The 13,174-nt window shown below is 37.9% G+C and overlaps 1 protein-coding gene across 4 annotated transcripts; it reads right to left on the reverse strand.

Moving 5' to 3' along the window:
* Nucleotides 1-7,961: 7,961 nt before the first annotated feature.
* Nucleotides 7,962-13,088, reverse strand: LOC144708883 (subtilisin-like protease). Of its 4 annotated transcripts, none has more exons than XM_078582331.1 (4): nt 12,852-13,088; nt 11,019-11,093; nt 10,588-10,656; nt 7,962-8,408 (listed from the first exon to the last, which is right to left on the reverse strand). In XM_078582331.1, exons 1-3 carry the CDS (start codon nt 13,017-13,019, stop codon nt 10,594-10,596), a joined length of 306 nt encoding a protein of 101 aa, XP_078438457.1. In that variant the 5' UTR covers nt 13,020-13,088; the 3' UTR covers nt 7,962-8,408; nt 10,588-10,593. The 4 variants fall into 4 exon arrangements, with proteins under 4 accessions (XP_078438457.1, XP_078438459.1, XP_078438458.1 ...); XM_078582333.1 differs by having other exon boundaries at nt 7,962-8,519; XM_078582332.1 differs by lacking the exon at nt 7,962-8,408 and adding an exon at nt 8,513-8,531.
* Nucleotides 13,089-13,174: the final 86 nt, after the last annotated feature.

The raw sequence follows: 13,174 nt of genomic DNA on the forward strand, positions 1-13,174 counted from the left end.
ACTTAGTGTCTTCTATTGGTGAGTGATTGCTGTATTTTCTAATCGTGAAATAGTAGGTGTGCTACTTTTAAAATGTTTAGTAGATACAGAGTAATTAAACCTATTTTTTACAATCTCCAAATTCAAATGCATATTCTAGAACTAGTGAATTATCTCTTATTTTTTTGTGCCCTCATTTCATTATCATCGGAGGCATTATTTCTAAGATTGATGTATTTTAAAATATGTTGCATCTCCATCAGTCTCTCTGTACATCCTACTTCACCTTCATTTCATTGTCTCTTTTTCCATCTTCTTCCCCTCCATCTTTCTATCTTTCTCTGAAGTGTCTACTATCTCCATCTGTCTCTCTACACATCCTCCTTCTCCACCTTTTTCTCCCTCCATCCTTGTCCCTTTCTCTGAAGTGTCTAATATCTCCACCTGTCTCTCTACACATACTCCTCCTCCACCTTATTCTCCCTCCATATTTCTCTCTTTCTCTGAAGTGCCTACTATCTCCATCTGTCTCTCTGCACATCATCCTCCACCTTTTTCTACAGCCATCCTTGTCTCTTTCTCTGAAGGTTCTACTCTCTCCATCTTAATTTCTGCACATCCTCCTTCTTGTCTCTCCATCTTTCTCTCTTTCTCTGAAGTGTCTACTATCCTCCTTCTCCACCTTTTTCTCTCACCATCCTTGTCTCTTTCTCTAAAGTGTCTAATATCTCAACCTGTCTCTGTACACATACTCCTCCACCTTCTTCTCCCACCATCTTTCTCTCTTTCTCTTAAGTTTCAACTTCCTAATTCTAGAATTCTATGTTGTCTTTGTTCATGTGCAGCAAGAAGTTCATGAAAATGATTGAGTGGTCAACATAAGGATGTTCGTACTTGGTATAAGAGGTGATAGATCAAGGAAGATGATGTGATGAATTACTTGTCAAAGGAATGAAGTATCGGAGAGGAGTTCTTTGATGATACGGTAGTTCTAACTCGGATAACAGATTAGGGTTTGACAGTAGACCATACGTAAAGTTGTCCTAGGAGTGTCAAGGGGATGAGGGACGATATGTACACGGTAAGCGATGATGAACATGTTCCATGGGGGAGTCGATACACATTCCTTTGTATCTTATAGACAAAAGGTATAGCTTGGCACCCTAAGAGTCGGAGAATCAACCTATCGATTGGTCTAAATCGATTTCACATTAAGTAATCTATATGATTATATTGTTAATTAATTTGGAAGGCCAATAAGTGTTAATGGGCAGCTCGAGTTGTTAACTAGAGTGATACATGAGCCTGAGGGTCACATGCAAATGGTCGTTTAGACGTTGGAAGATATACTTAAATTTTGGGGATTTTTAGGAAAAATACACATTTAGTACAAATAAGGGAAGGCCTTGAGTAGAATTCACCAGGCCTTCCCCTACTTCTCCCTTCTCTCCACACCTCCACTCCATTCCCGGTTTGATGGGGACAGCGTAACCGCGACAACGGAGGTTGAATGGAGCTTGTCAAGGCGAAGGGGGAAATTTGACGTGATGAGGATCACATCGATACGTCTAGAGGTTGCACACATGAGTAGATCAACTTGTTTCGCTCCAAGATCCATGAAATCATGGATGCAATCCTTGCATAGGTGCTTCATTTAATGTTTTTGTTTACGTTTTTAGGATTCGTTAAAGTCTTCAACAACGGATCGTTTTGAGTTGTTCATCTAAATCAAGGCGTATAAAATCCAACAATAAGTACGACTGATCTTGTTGTCATTAGTGTGAGGACATATACGATAGATGATGGTGCTCTTAGAAGAAAGAGTTCACTAGATTGATCCAAAGAATCCCTAAATGTTATTATACTTAAACATTAATTAGGTTGCTTCATGTCGTGCTTGTATAAGTGATCTGTTGACCTAAGACACCAAGGAAATCTCATGGATGATTAAGTATGTTTTGACTACGGTTTATGTGTCTCTAACCATGGGATTCAAACAAGTTTTAGTTTGGATATAGAAAGAAGACCATGGAGATAGTGTGTGGTCAAGACAGAATCATATGTTCTTGTGCAGTCAAGATGATTGCCTTAAGGAAGATGATACATCAAATCCTTGCCAAGGTAGTGAGGATATTGGAGAAGGCACTCTCCACTGATCCCCATCGCATGTTAGTACAAATCCAATGACAGATTAGAGTTTGAAAATCAACCATACCCTGTGCCGTTTGAGAGTCTTGTGTGGATGAAGGATTATACATATACAATAACCGATGATGATAAAGCTTCAATGAGAGAGTTTAAACTTGATAAGAATCTTCTAAGGAATTACCTAAGGAGGAACAAGACGAAGATGCCACATGTTCCTATAACTAAAGCACGTGTGGATTTTCAAATAAAGAGGAGGAAGCAGAATGACAAACTATATATAATAGGGGTTTCAAGATCAAGAAAGGGTTAGCATTCTTCTATCTGAAATCGAGTCACCAAAGCGATTGGCCACTGATTAGGAGATCCTCCCCGTTGGATGAGTGAAGCCAATTCGGCCTAGCTCCACATTCTTCCTTATACATTTGTCTTCTCATCTCGCAACTCTCACTGGACGTTCTATACTTCTCATCCCTATATTGGACACGATATTGCGTATTTTCTTGAAGGTTTTATTGTCAGATATGTAGCCTTCATTCTTCAGAGATGGTGGATGTTGGAGGACCTTATCAACTGGTATCAAAGCCAAAGATCTTGGAAATCTTTCATAACGAATAGTTGTTCCAACTTTGAGCAACTCAGGCAAGAACAAGGACGAGAGCCAGATTTTCTAGATCGCATAATGGAGCATATTGTAACTCTCATGGTGAAATTAGAAGGTCAAATTCCAAAATGGTGCCAGATTTTGGACCTGTGAAAAACATATTTGAGCAGCGCACTCAATATTGTAGAAGCAAACAAAATCATTTCAAGAAAGGCGTTCTACCATCATTCCGTGGATCTCAACCAAGAGCCTGGATAGAACACGTGGAAAGATTCTTCCGAATCCACAATATACCGGATAAAGATAGACTCCATCTAGTGAGGCTACACCTAGAAGATTCGGTGTTGGACTGGTTCATCGACTCTGCACAGTATTCTGGAATTCAGAACTTGCAAGATTTTATATTTCCTTTCCAAAGAAGGTATGGTTTATCTACTTCTCAAAATTGTGAAACGTTATTCAAACTGCGCCAGCGAGATTCTGTTCAAGAACACCAAATTGAGTTTGAGAGATTAGCAGCTCATAATCCACATTTGGCGCCGAATGTATTAGAAGATGCGTACTTGAAGGTTTGAAACCAGAAATTAGGATGGAGGTTTTGAGGAGCACACCATTTGGCATGCAAAAAATCATGTATCTATCAGTCCAAATTGAATATATTCTACGGAACTTCTGGCAAGCAGGACAATATTCTCCATATTATACTCATCGAGCATAGAACAGTGACAACGTCTTTCGACAATGTGAGCAAATTCCTGAAAAGATCAAGGAAGTAGAGCAAATCAATGAATTCTCAAGCCTAGATAAAGGCCACAATGAGAGGGATAATAGTGAAAAATGTGCAGTTTCTTCATGGCAAAAGGAATGTAAAACTATCAAAAAAATTTGAAAGGGGCGCTGCCCCCCACCCCCCAAGGGGGCGTCTCCCCCCTTGACCCCCCGCCAACTGATCGCATAGTTGGATCCACGACAAACTTGCCTAAGTGTTTATTTTTAGACTCCCCAACTGAAAAACAGGACTTGAGCAAGCAGGATATCAAAGGAATAGAAATTATGGTTGGATATGACCCAAATAGAATCATGAATCAACAGACAAGGGAAGGCAAGGAGAGACATATGCAGCCTTAAGCTAGATTTTGCTGAATGGTCAAGCTTTATCATTCTTCAAAAAGAATGCCAAAGCCAACAATATGAGGTATCATTTACATGTGTCATTCCTAAACTTCCATTCAAAATCAAAGTTCCCTAGATCTTGGAAGATATGCTGGGATGATACAAGATTATTATCATCAACAACATGGCACTCTAACCTGCATATTTGACATAGTTTTCTTACATGACCGCCAGATATTCAGTACCTTCTGAATTTATGTCAACTTTTATTAATGCGTCCAATATAACCCAGTATAGTTGGAAAATTTGGGGGACAAAAATACAGGCAGGGTTACTTGGTTTATGAAAGGCCCTAGTCGAAAGAAATATTGTTTCAACTACTAAACATCGCTATGGTCATATATCAGATTAAGGAATCACAGAATACATTGCGGGAGGCATACCTCAGTACCCCTATGCTCCATCAACCTTATTATGGCACAAAATATTTGTATCAAGATTTTCAAGTTTCTGATGGTGATAATTTAAATGAATGGTAGAAGCTCAGTAAAGGCTACATCAGCTTATCTCCAACACAAGAAGGGCGCTGCCTTAATGTTGTTCTGAGTGATATATCAATTATGGTTAGGGCCCAGCCAATTTACAATTTGATCAACATTCCTCTTTATGATTGGCAAATTGCATCATTAAGTATGCAATACGCTTTAAGCCTTTCATCGCGGGTGATCATTACCAGATGATATTCCGTCTCCAGCATGAAGGATCACTTCTAAAGTGTCACCAAAAACTTAATAGTTTCAACACCTTTATGATGCTATCACAATACTTTTACAATAAAACAAAATCATGTCTAGAATGCGTTGTAATATTTTTTTGCATACACCTAATGTGGGACAAGGATAAACTTCTTATTATTGTACATCTGGATGATTCTAAGCTGATCAGGTTCATCAACACAAAAGACAATTCTGGCATGACTAATTGGCTGAATTTTAAGCCACACATCGAAGGCTGGTATGAATTCGAATATGTTGTCCCACAACTTCCTAAATTAGCCCTTGAAATCAAAGAAAAAGCCTACCTACAGGGACTTAAGGCAGACATTAGAAGAGAAATTTTGCATAACATATCATATGGCTTAAAATAAAGTATGGAGTCTTATACCAGAGCTGAATCAGATTTGGAAAACATTTACAAAGCATGGAAAATGCCTCCACTATATGCTGATCTATCACCTCAAACGTCAAACCAAAAATACAATACACCTCTCATGATGCAATCAGAATGGAGTGCTCCCAATCAATTCAAATATGAACATAACAACAAGAGTGAGGATAAAGGTTTCTGCTACTACTACAAAAGATTCACATAAACACACTGTTGTAAGGGAAACTTAGTCTCATCTTGATCAGAGAAGTTGACAAAACACTAGTACTGACTGAAGTGGAAGAGGAGGAGTTGATGCAAACAGATGATGGTCCTCATTCGGAAGATTCATTATTTCTTGCGTGCATTAATCTCTGGTTACCACGAAGAACATCATCATCAAGATTACTTAAGTTGTGCAGAAAAACACTGGGATTGCCAGTAGAAATTCTGATTGATGAGGGAGGTTCCCATAATTTTGCACACCGTAGGATTATCACAACTCTGGCATTACCCGCGGCAGAATGGGGAAATTTTGATGTATTTCTAGCAAATGGCACTCTACATTCCTCAGTTGGTGTATGTTTGGGTGTCCCGGTATATCTACAAGGAATGGATTTCATCCAAGATTCATTACCACTATTGATGGAAAACATGGACTGGTGTTGGGAAGTCGTTGGCATGAAACACTAGGATGGTTTCGTAGCAACTAGAACTTTCTCACATTAAAGGGATCATGGGGTGTCTTTATGAAATAAAAGCCAACCCAGACTTACTGCCAGGAAACTATAACTCCAACATCAGCGCTCATGAGGTCTTAAATCACACGCAGCAATTTAGTGATACATACAGAGTAGGGGGCCCTAGAAAATCCACAATCTATCCTGAAGCAGTCCTCTCACAAAGATTTTCTACCTCCATCATAGTAGTCAGGTAGAATGTTTTACCTCATTTGGAAGCCACCTACGAAGCCTCTATAATCCTACAAATGCAATTCCCTCCATTTCAAATTGAGGACAATTTGTCTTTGGGGGAGGGAAGTATTGATAAAAATCTTCTGAGGATTTACCTGAGGAGGAACAAGACAAAGAATGACACAAATGACTTCTAATAATTGTGGATTTTCAAAAAAAGAAGATGAAGCAGGATGACAAACTATATATAAAAGGGGTTTTAAAATCAAGAAAGGGTTAGCATTCTTCTATCTGAAATCCAGTCTCCAAAGTGATTGACCAGTGATCAGGAGATCCTCCCCGCTGGATGAGTGAAGCCGATTCGGCCCAGCTCCACATTCTTCCTTATACATTTGTCTTCTCATCTCACAACTCTCAGTGGACGTTCTATACTTCTCATCCATATATTGGACTCGATATCGCGTATTTTCTTGAAGGTTTTATTTTCAGATCTGTAGCCCTCATTCTTCAGAGACGGTGGGTGTTGGAGGACCTTATCAGAACTATACTCGGTATCTTCTTCAATAAATGTTATCGAGCCTTTAAGTTATTAAATAGAATGATACATGGGCTTAAAGGGTCACATGCTTAAGATAACAGGGGCATTGGTTAATATTTTACTTGATAGATTTATAAGAAAAATTAAGTAAAATATAAATAGAGGAAGGGGCAACCATTTTAGGCACCCAGGCTAGCCAGAACTAGGCGCCCTCCTCTTTCTCCACTCTAAGCATTTTCTCCACTAAACCAAAGGGAGCGTCTTGAAGGTGAGAATACCTTCAAGTTTTTCAAGAATAGTTGGTGAAGAAGTGGAGATCTAAGAGCAACATGATCGCATAGATACTTCTCGAGGTCGGGCACGTGAATGGCTTCAAAAAAAATCTTAGAGTGAATAAGTCAAAGGTGGAACAAGTTCCCAAAAGGTACATATGATATGTTGTTTTAATGATCAATTTTTAATTGATTAATCGCTTCCGCTTCATGTAAACCATGTTTTCTATGATTGAACCAAGGCGCTAAAACCCAACACCTCTTTTGTATTTCTCTATCTCTATACCTCTCTTTGGCTCTCTCTTAACATATATGTGGATCTCTCTCTATAAACCGCTCTCTAGCTATCTTTCTATATATGAATGGATCTCTCTCTATACCTCTCTCTTGCTCTATGTATATATCTGTATCTCTCTCCATTTATCTCTCCCTCTATTTATCACTACCTTTCGCACTATCCATCCTTCTCTCTCTCTCTCATTGTCTCGATCTCTCTCTTGCTCTCTCTATGTCTCGATCTCTATTGCCATATATTTCTCTATCTCTCTCTTCCTCTCTCCCTTTTTCTCTCTCTGTACTTCTCTCCCTTTCTCTCTTTGTATTTCTCTCCCTTTTCCTCTCTCTGTATTTCTCTCCCATTTCCTCTCTCTGTATTTCTCTCCCTTTCTCTCTCTGTATTTCTCTCCCTTTCTCTATCTTGATATATCACCCTCTAGTTCTCTCTCTCTAATCTCTCTGTCTCTTTCTATCTATATATCTCTTTCTCTATATGTCTCTCTACACATGACTATATCTCTTACCATGGCGCTCTCTGTCTTTATCTCTCTACATTTGCCTATGTGTCTCTCTCCCTCTCTCTAAATGGCATTTTGTACTCCATGAAGCTCCTTCCATTTCTCTCATTCCCCCTCGTTCCCAAATCCCTATTTCACTTTCTTGTGTGCCCTCTCCTTCCTTATTTCTTTCTATCTTCCCTCATTTTCCCTATCCATTTAGTCATTCATTTCACTCTTACGAACATCGTCCTGTCCTATGTCCCATTTTTTAGAGGTTTGTCTACATCGTTCCATCTGGAGTCCGTCTTGTCCCAAATATTTTTGTACACAACCCCGTCCTATTTGAAAACCATCCCGTCCAAGACATTCTTGTCCCGTTCCACATTTGGGATGAAAAAATATTTCACTTTACTTACACCTCGACATGTACCAGGTGTGAGGCCATGCAAACAAGGGTATTTTCGTCAATGGATAGAAATTGAACTAAGATGTGCATTTGTCATTGTGTGAAGCTGATAGAAGCCTCATCTGAACTTATCACTGGACAAAGAGACATCAACGGGGGGGCACCAGACACGTGCCTCAGGAGAGGTACGTGCGACGCAAAATGAAGGGTAAAGACCAAAGAAAGCCTTATAAATAAAGGGGACGGAGCTCAAGTGGGGGACACAAATTTTGAGGAAACAGTTATGCCTTTTCGACGGGAGCGGAGATTCTCCAGCTTGGAGGGAGGAGAGGTGACAATCGATCCGGCCAGGCCTTCCTTCTGCACCTTTTCTCTAACTCTGTTCTGAGTTCTCCTTCTATCACTAACTTGAACTTCTCGTACATTTGACATGTCGCATAACATGTGTCCGCCAGCTGCAGCTCTGAAGCTCCTTCTAGACTTCCACGAGATGCAGAAACTCGCTCGTCTACCATCTAAGACCATGGATGGGACGATTACTTCATCTATGGATGAAAAAATCATTTTATCCAAAGACTGGCGAACAATGCTACATCCCATCATTCATTTGAACTCCATCAGCATAACTGTCCCATCAACTTAATAACAGTCCCATCAGGATCCATGCACTATACATATAAGTGTCTAAAGATTGTCAATTTGTAGGCCAGCTAATTCTTAATTGGAATTTGCAAGAGTTGAAGATAATATTACTCATTCATGGTATTTTTCATACATTTTTCTGAAAAAAATTTCCAAGAGAAAGAAACTTGCTTCCAATAGCATGTCTGCATAATTTTAAATGCAGAATCATACTCCAAAATATAACTTTTTGAAATGGATCTATTCAGAGTCATACTCTCTTCTATTGAGGAATTTTCTATTGTGCACTTATACTTGACGGGTTTTTACAAGCTTTAAATACATTTTTTTACCGCTTAATAAAAATATTTTTCTAGATAGATTAGTTGTTTCATCATTTAGTTGTTCTAAGAAAATATTATTTGGCATTCTTGAGGACTGTTACAAATACTTTTTAACTTATTCATGTTAAATTTGTCTTTAGGCTACATTATATACCTTTAAGATGAACTTCTAAATAAATAAATCAAAGACTATACTCGTACTATAAAAGATAAAAAACTTCTAAATACATACAACGTTCAAAAGTTAAAAAGAAGAAATATTACAAGGGAAAAACAAAATTCAATGATTCCCACAATGCTTTATTAGAAATTGTCAAAATTAATGTTGAATTATCCGGGAAGAATATGCAAGCAAAAAATTAGTTGATTCTGAGGAAAAAAGAGGCATATCATATGAAGAGGTAAAGTAAGAATTGAGGTATCTTGTAAAATTAGAAGAGAACAAATTTTAACAACATACATATCAAAATTATCAAACACTGTCTAGAGATTATTGACAAGAGTATCCCTGATATTTGACACTGTATAGAAGAGTATATCATATCTTTGAGATGCATCCAATCTGAATAGTAACTTAATGTTCAACAATTGAGTTTCATCAATTAGTTTAATTAAAATGCTAAGATGAATTCAAATAGTATTTAAAAAGAAGTTAATTTAATAAAGCTCATTTTTCAATTTTTATATTTCTATATGCTCCAAGATTCTCATCAAAGGGTGGTAGTTCATAGAAACAATGAAGAACAAAAGAACCATTCAGAATCAAACTAACTCTGCTTAGACGGCACCATAAGGACTCAAGCAAGTTATTCTAAATTCTCTTCGAGTTTTTAACTCCTGGATTGAGTAAATATAATTAGTTTCGATAAAGTATTTCCCAGTAAAAAACAGTAGGACCTGCAATTCTTTATTTTCTGCTCATAAACATTTTAGAACTCGTTTTATGACACTTCCAGTCCTCAGTGCACATTTAAGAGCAATCTTAGACCTTCAGTCAAAAATCAGAACATAAAGTTTGAATAAATTACAAACAAAACTTGGTTCCACTGCCAAAAATCAGCAGCCTGCTTATATGTGAAGAGAATAATATTGAACTCTTGAACATTATTTTATTTAATAGTCTCCCTATTTCTTGTGCTCCCTAACTAATATAGGCATCAAGTACACATTCAAACAATAATTTATGAATCTTGATCGGGCAAAAATAGGTCTCTACCTTACTCCAAAACTGTTGCATACATATATAAAGCTAGCGATCCTTGAAATTAATCTATGAAATGCTTCAAGAAAATGAAACAAGAAACACATTTAAAGGACACGACAATAAAATAAGGAACACGACACAAAATTTACAATAAAGGTAAACCCATTTTAAAAGGCTATTTTGTCCACGCGTAGGAAAAATTAAATCATTAAAAAATAATGTCTCTTCTTTCTTTTCTTGTAGACCCTTAAACAGGTGTATTCAGTATCAATTAGAGAGCAGATGTATGGCTCAGTTCTTAACCACTGAGATGAATATGCCTTTGAAAATGAGGTCATTAAAAAATTCAGCAATCAGAAGTTCAAAAAGTGACCAATCCATATTTGTTCCTAGTCCCAAAATTCTGGTTATTTTTCAAAAAAGCCCGCCCATAAGCCGGGCCCGACTCGTGTCTGAATTATTCATTTTTATTTACATATGATTGGCAGGTATGAATGACGAAAAAGGTTGAGAACCAAAACTTACAGAGAATTAGGATTTATCTTTACTTGGTTCACTACTTTCATTCCTCTTCCCATATATCAAGCCAGTCTCCTGGAAAATACAGCAAGTTATAAGGTCAAACAGTAAGAAAACCACATATTTCTTCTGAAAAATAAGAAAGATAGAATATAAAAGAGAGAGATGGAGAGTTCTATATCCGTAAATCTAGAGGGAGAGAGGGGACTAAAAGGAAAAAGAGCGAGATAGACAGAGAGGAAAAGAAAGGAGGCAACAAGGGAGAGGGAAGGACACTGAAACACAGAGAGAGAGAGAGGAATGAAAGATGAAAGAGGGAGATAGAGAGATGAAAAGAAACACACAACTAATTGAACAACCTAATAAAAAGAACACTTAACTAAGATTAAGCCTTAATTACCTACCAGGAGAGAGGGAGAGAGAGAGAGAGAGATTACCTGTCGGTCAGGAATTGGCTTCCTCTTCTCAACATAAGCATAGCGATCTGAAGCTGCGGCTAGGGCTGCTTTTTCCTGAAGCAACCAAAATAAAAATTTTACTCAGAGAAACAATATTAAACATGGTAAGTTTCAGGCCTTGCATTGTGATTGGGTCCTCATGAAAAGATTTTTGTTTAAGAAAAAATCGTCCCAATATATTAACGACTGTGCCTTAGGCGAGAAGAATAACAGATTCTTGAATAATCACAGGGTTAGAAATACCCCTTGTAAAGACATCTGACAGTCATAAGATGAAAGATCACTGAAGTTATTGGCATGATTGGATTGTCTTGTCATCGGGAGGGCAGGGTTTCTGTTTTTGGAGGGCAGGGGTTTCGGTTTAGGCTGTTTTCGCCCCTCATATTGTTGTTATTGTTCTCTTCTTTCATGATCCTTCATACATCTCCATGGGGTATCTATCACATTGGTTTTGACCTTCAAGAATGACCTAATCCTAAAATTTCAAAACAACGAGATGAAGAGAGAGCCGAAAGAATTGACCCCATGCATACCAGTGAAACCCAACGATCTGATAATTCATACTCTAATGGTGATCTCTATGGACATATTTCAAATCATTATGTCATTAACAACCAAATAAGTACCATAATCTCAGCACTTCTCAAGATAATACAGACCTCTCACAGTACTAAATAAATGGATTAAATAAATAAATGAGTTAGGAGACGAAAGCCATGCAAATAAAGTCACCAGCGCCAAGAAATATGAATCATGATTGAAAGCCCCTAAATTGAGCAATTTGTGATAAAATAAAGCTCCAAAATACGCCAAGAAAGACGATTTAAAGGAACTGCCACCTTTTGATCTCCATTAAGGACAAGAAGCGGTACTTTCAAGGTACTACCTATCCCTCAATCCCAGCAAATTCTGAAAGTACTAACAAATGAATACTAAATCCCGTTGTTCAAAAATGAACAAATCAAGTTCTTTCTTCCCCTATGATTTCAAGTAGACAAAACCCCACAGGAATAGAGTAACCGGTGCCAAGAAACATGAATCACTGTTGCAATCCCACAGCTCGGACAATTTATGACAATAAAAAAGCATCTGAGCTGATTTTTTTTCGAAGAAAAAAACTCTGATATTATGACAAAAAGAATGATGCTTTTTAATGAGAGTACCAGCTCTTAATATCTCCTAAGATCTCTAGCCAGTTTTACACAGGGAGTAGGCCAGAATGGATGAATCGACAGCGAAATTTGCGAAATTAACCGAATTAGGAACATAATCTTAACAATCGACAAGTCTCAAGTAGCTACTAACCGTCCAATCCCAGCAACTGGCACGTTTAATAAACTATGTTACTCAAAAATAAATAATTATATTATTCCTTCCTCTATGATTTTGAGAAGACGAAATCCACTCACATGCGAATACACTCACATGCGTCAGGAAATATGGGAAATCGCACCAACATTGTGGTGAAAGGATGAAAGCACACGAACAGAGAAGTAAAAATTTATAGGGCCTCAAATTTGGTTGCGTATTGATTTGCAATGTGGTATAACATTTATGCGATAAACCATAAGAAAACATGATAAAACAGAAATAAGAAAAAAAACTTTAAATAGAACGATGAACAAATCGACCCAGAAATTTGTAAAATTAGCCTATACGGGACTTAATCTCAGCAATCGACACGTCTCAAGACGCTGAAAACCCCAAGAAATCTGCAATGAATAGATAACAATCTCTGTTCTTCAAAAATCAGAAATTCGAAAAATTCGAACAATTCGCGCAAAAAGATGATTTTTTTCATGAAAGCACCACCTCTTGCTCTCGCTTGAGATCTCTAGCGGGTTTCACCCAGAGAAAATAGGCCATAGTGCCGGCCACGGCCCACGAGGCGAGGCTGGATCCGCCTCTGAGACCCCCCAAAGAGTTGCCGACGAAGGATCTAACGTTGCCCAGAGTCCTCTTCCAGCTGCTGCTCACCATCTCCTCTTCTCTTCTTCCCTCGCGCGTGGGAAGATCATCAAAGAGAAGTATGTTTTCTTCATTTGTTGCGCTATTTCTCTGGTATTTATTGGAGAAAGGAAGTGCAATTCATGGAGTTGGAGAGGGGAAATAGTGATGGTAAACTTTGGCCCAAT

The sequence above is a fragment of the Wolffia australiana genome, chromosome 10, assembly GCF_029677425.1.
Source record: "Wolffia australiana isolate 7733 chromosome 10, ASM2967742v1".
Classification (NCBI taxonomy): Eukaryota; Viridiplantae; Streptophyta; class Magnoliopsida; order Alismatales; family Araceae; genus Wolffia; species Wolffia australiana.

Coding starts and splice junctions, on each gene's coding strand:
- LOC144708883 (XM_078582331.1), bottom strand. CDS start 13,019: ATGGTGAGCAGCAGCTGGAAGAGGACTCTGGGCAACGTTAGATCCTTC. Junction 11,094..12,851: donor ATCTCAAGCGAGAGCAAGAG/GTGGTGCTTTCA, acceptor TGGTTGCTTCAG/GAAAAAGCAGCCCTAGCCGC. Junction 10,657..11,018: donor AGCCAATTCCTGACCGACAG/GTAATCTCTCTC, acceptor TGTATTTTCCAG/GAGACTGGCTTGATATATGG.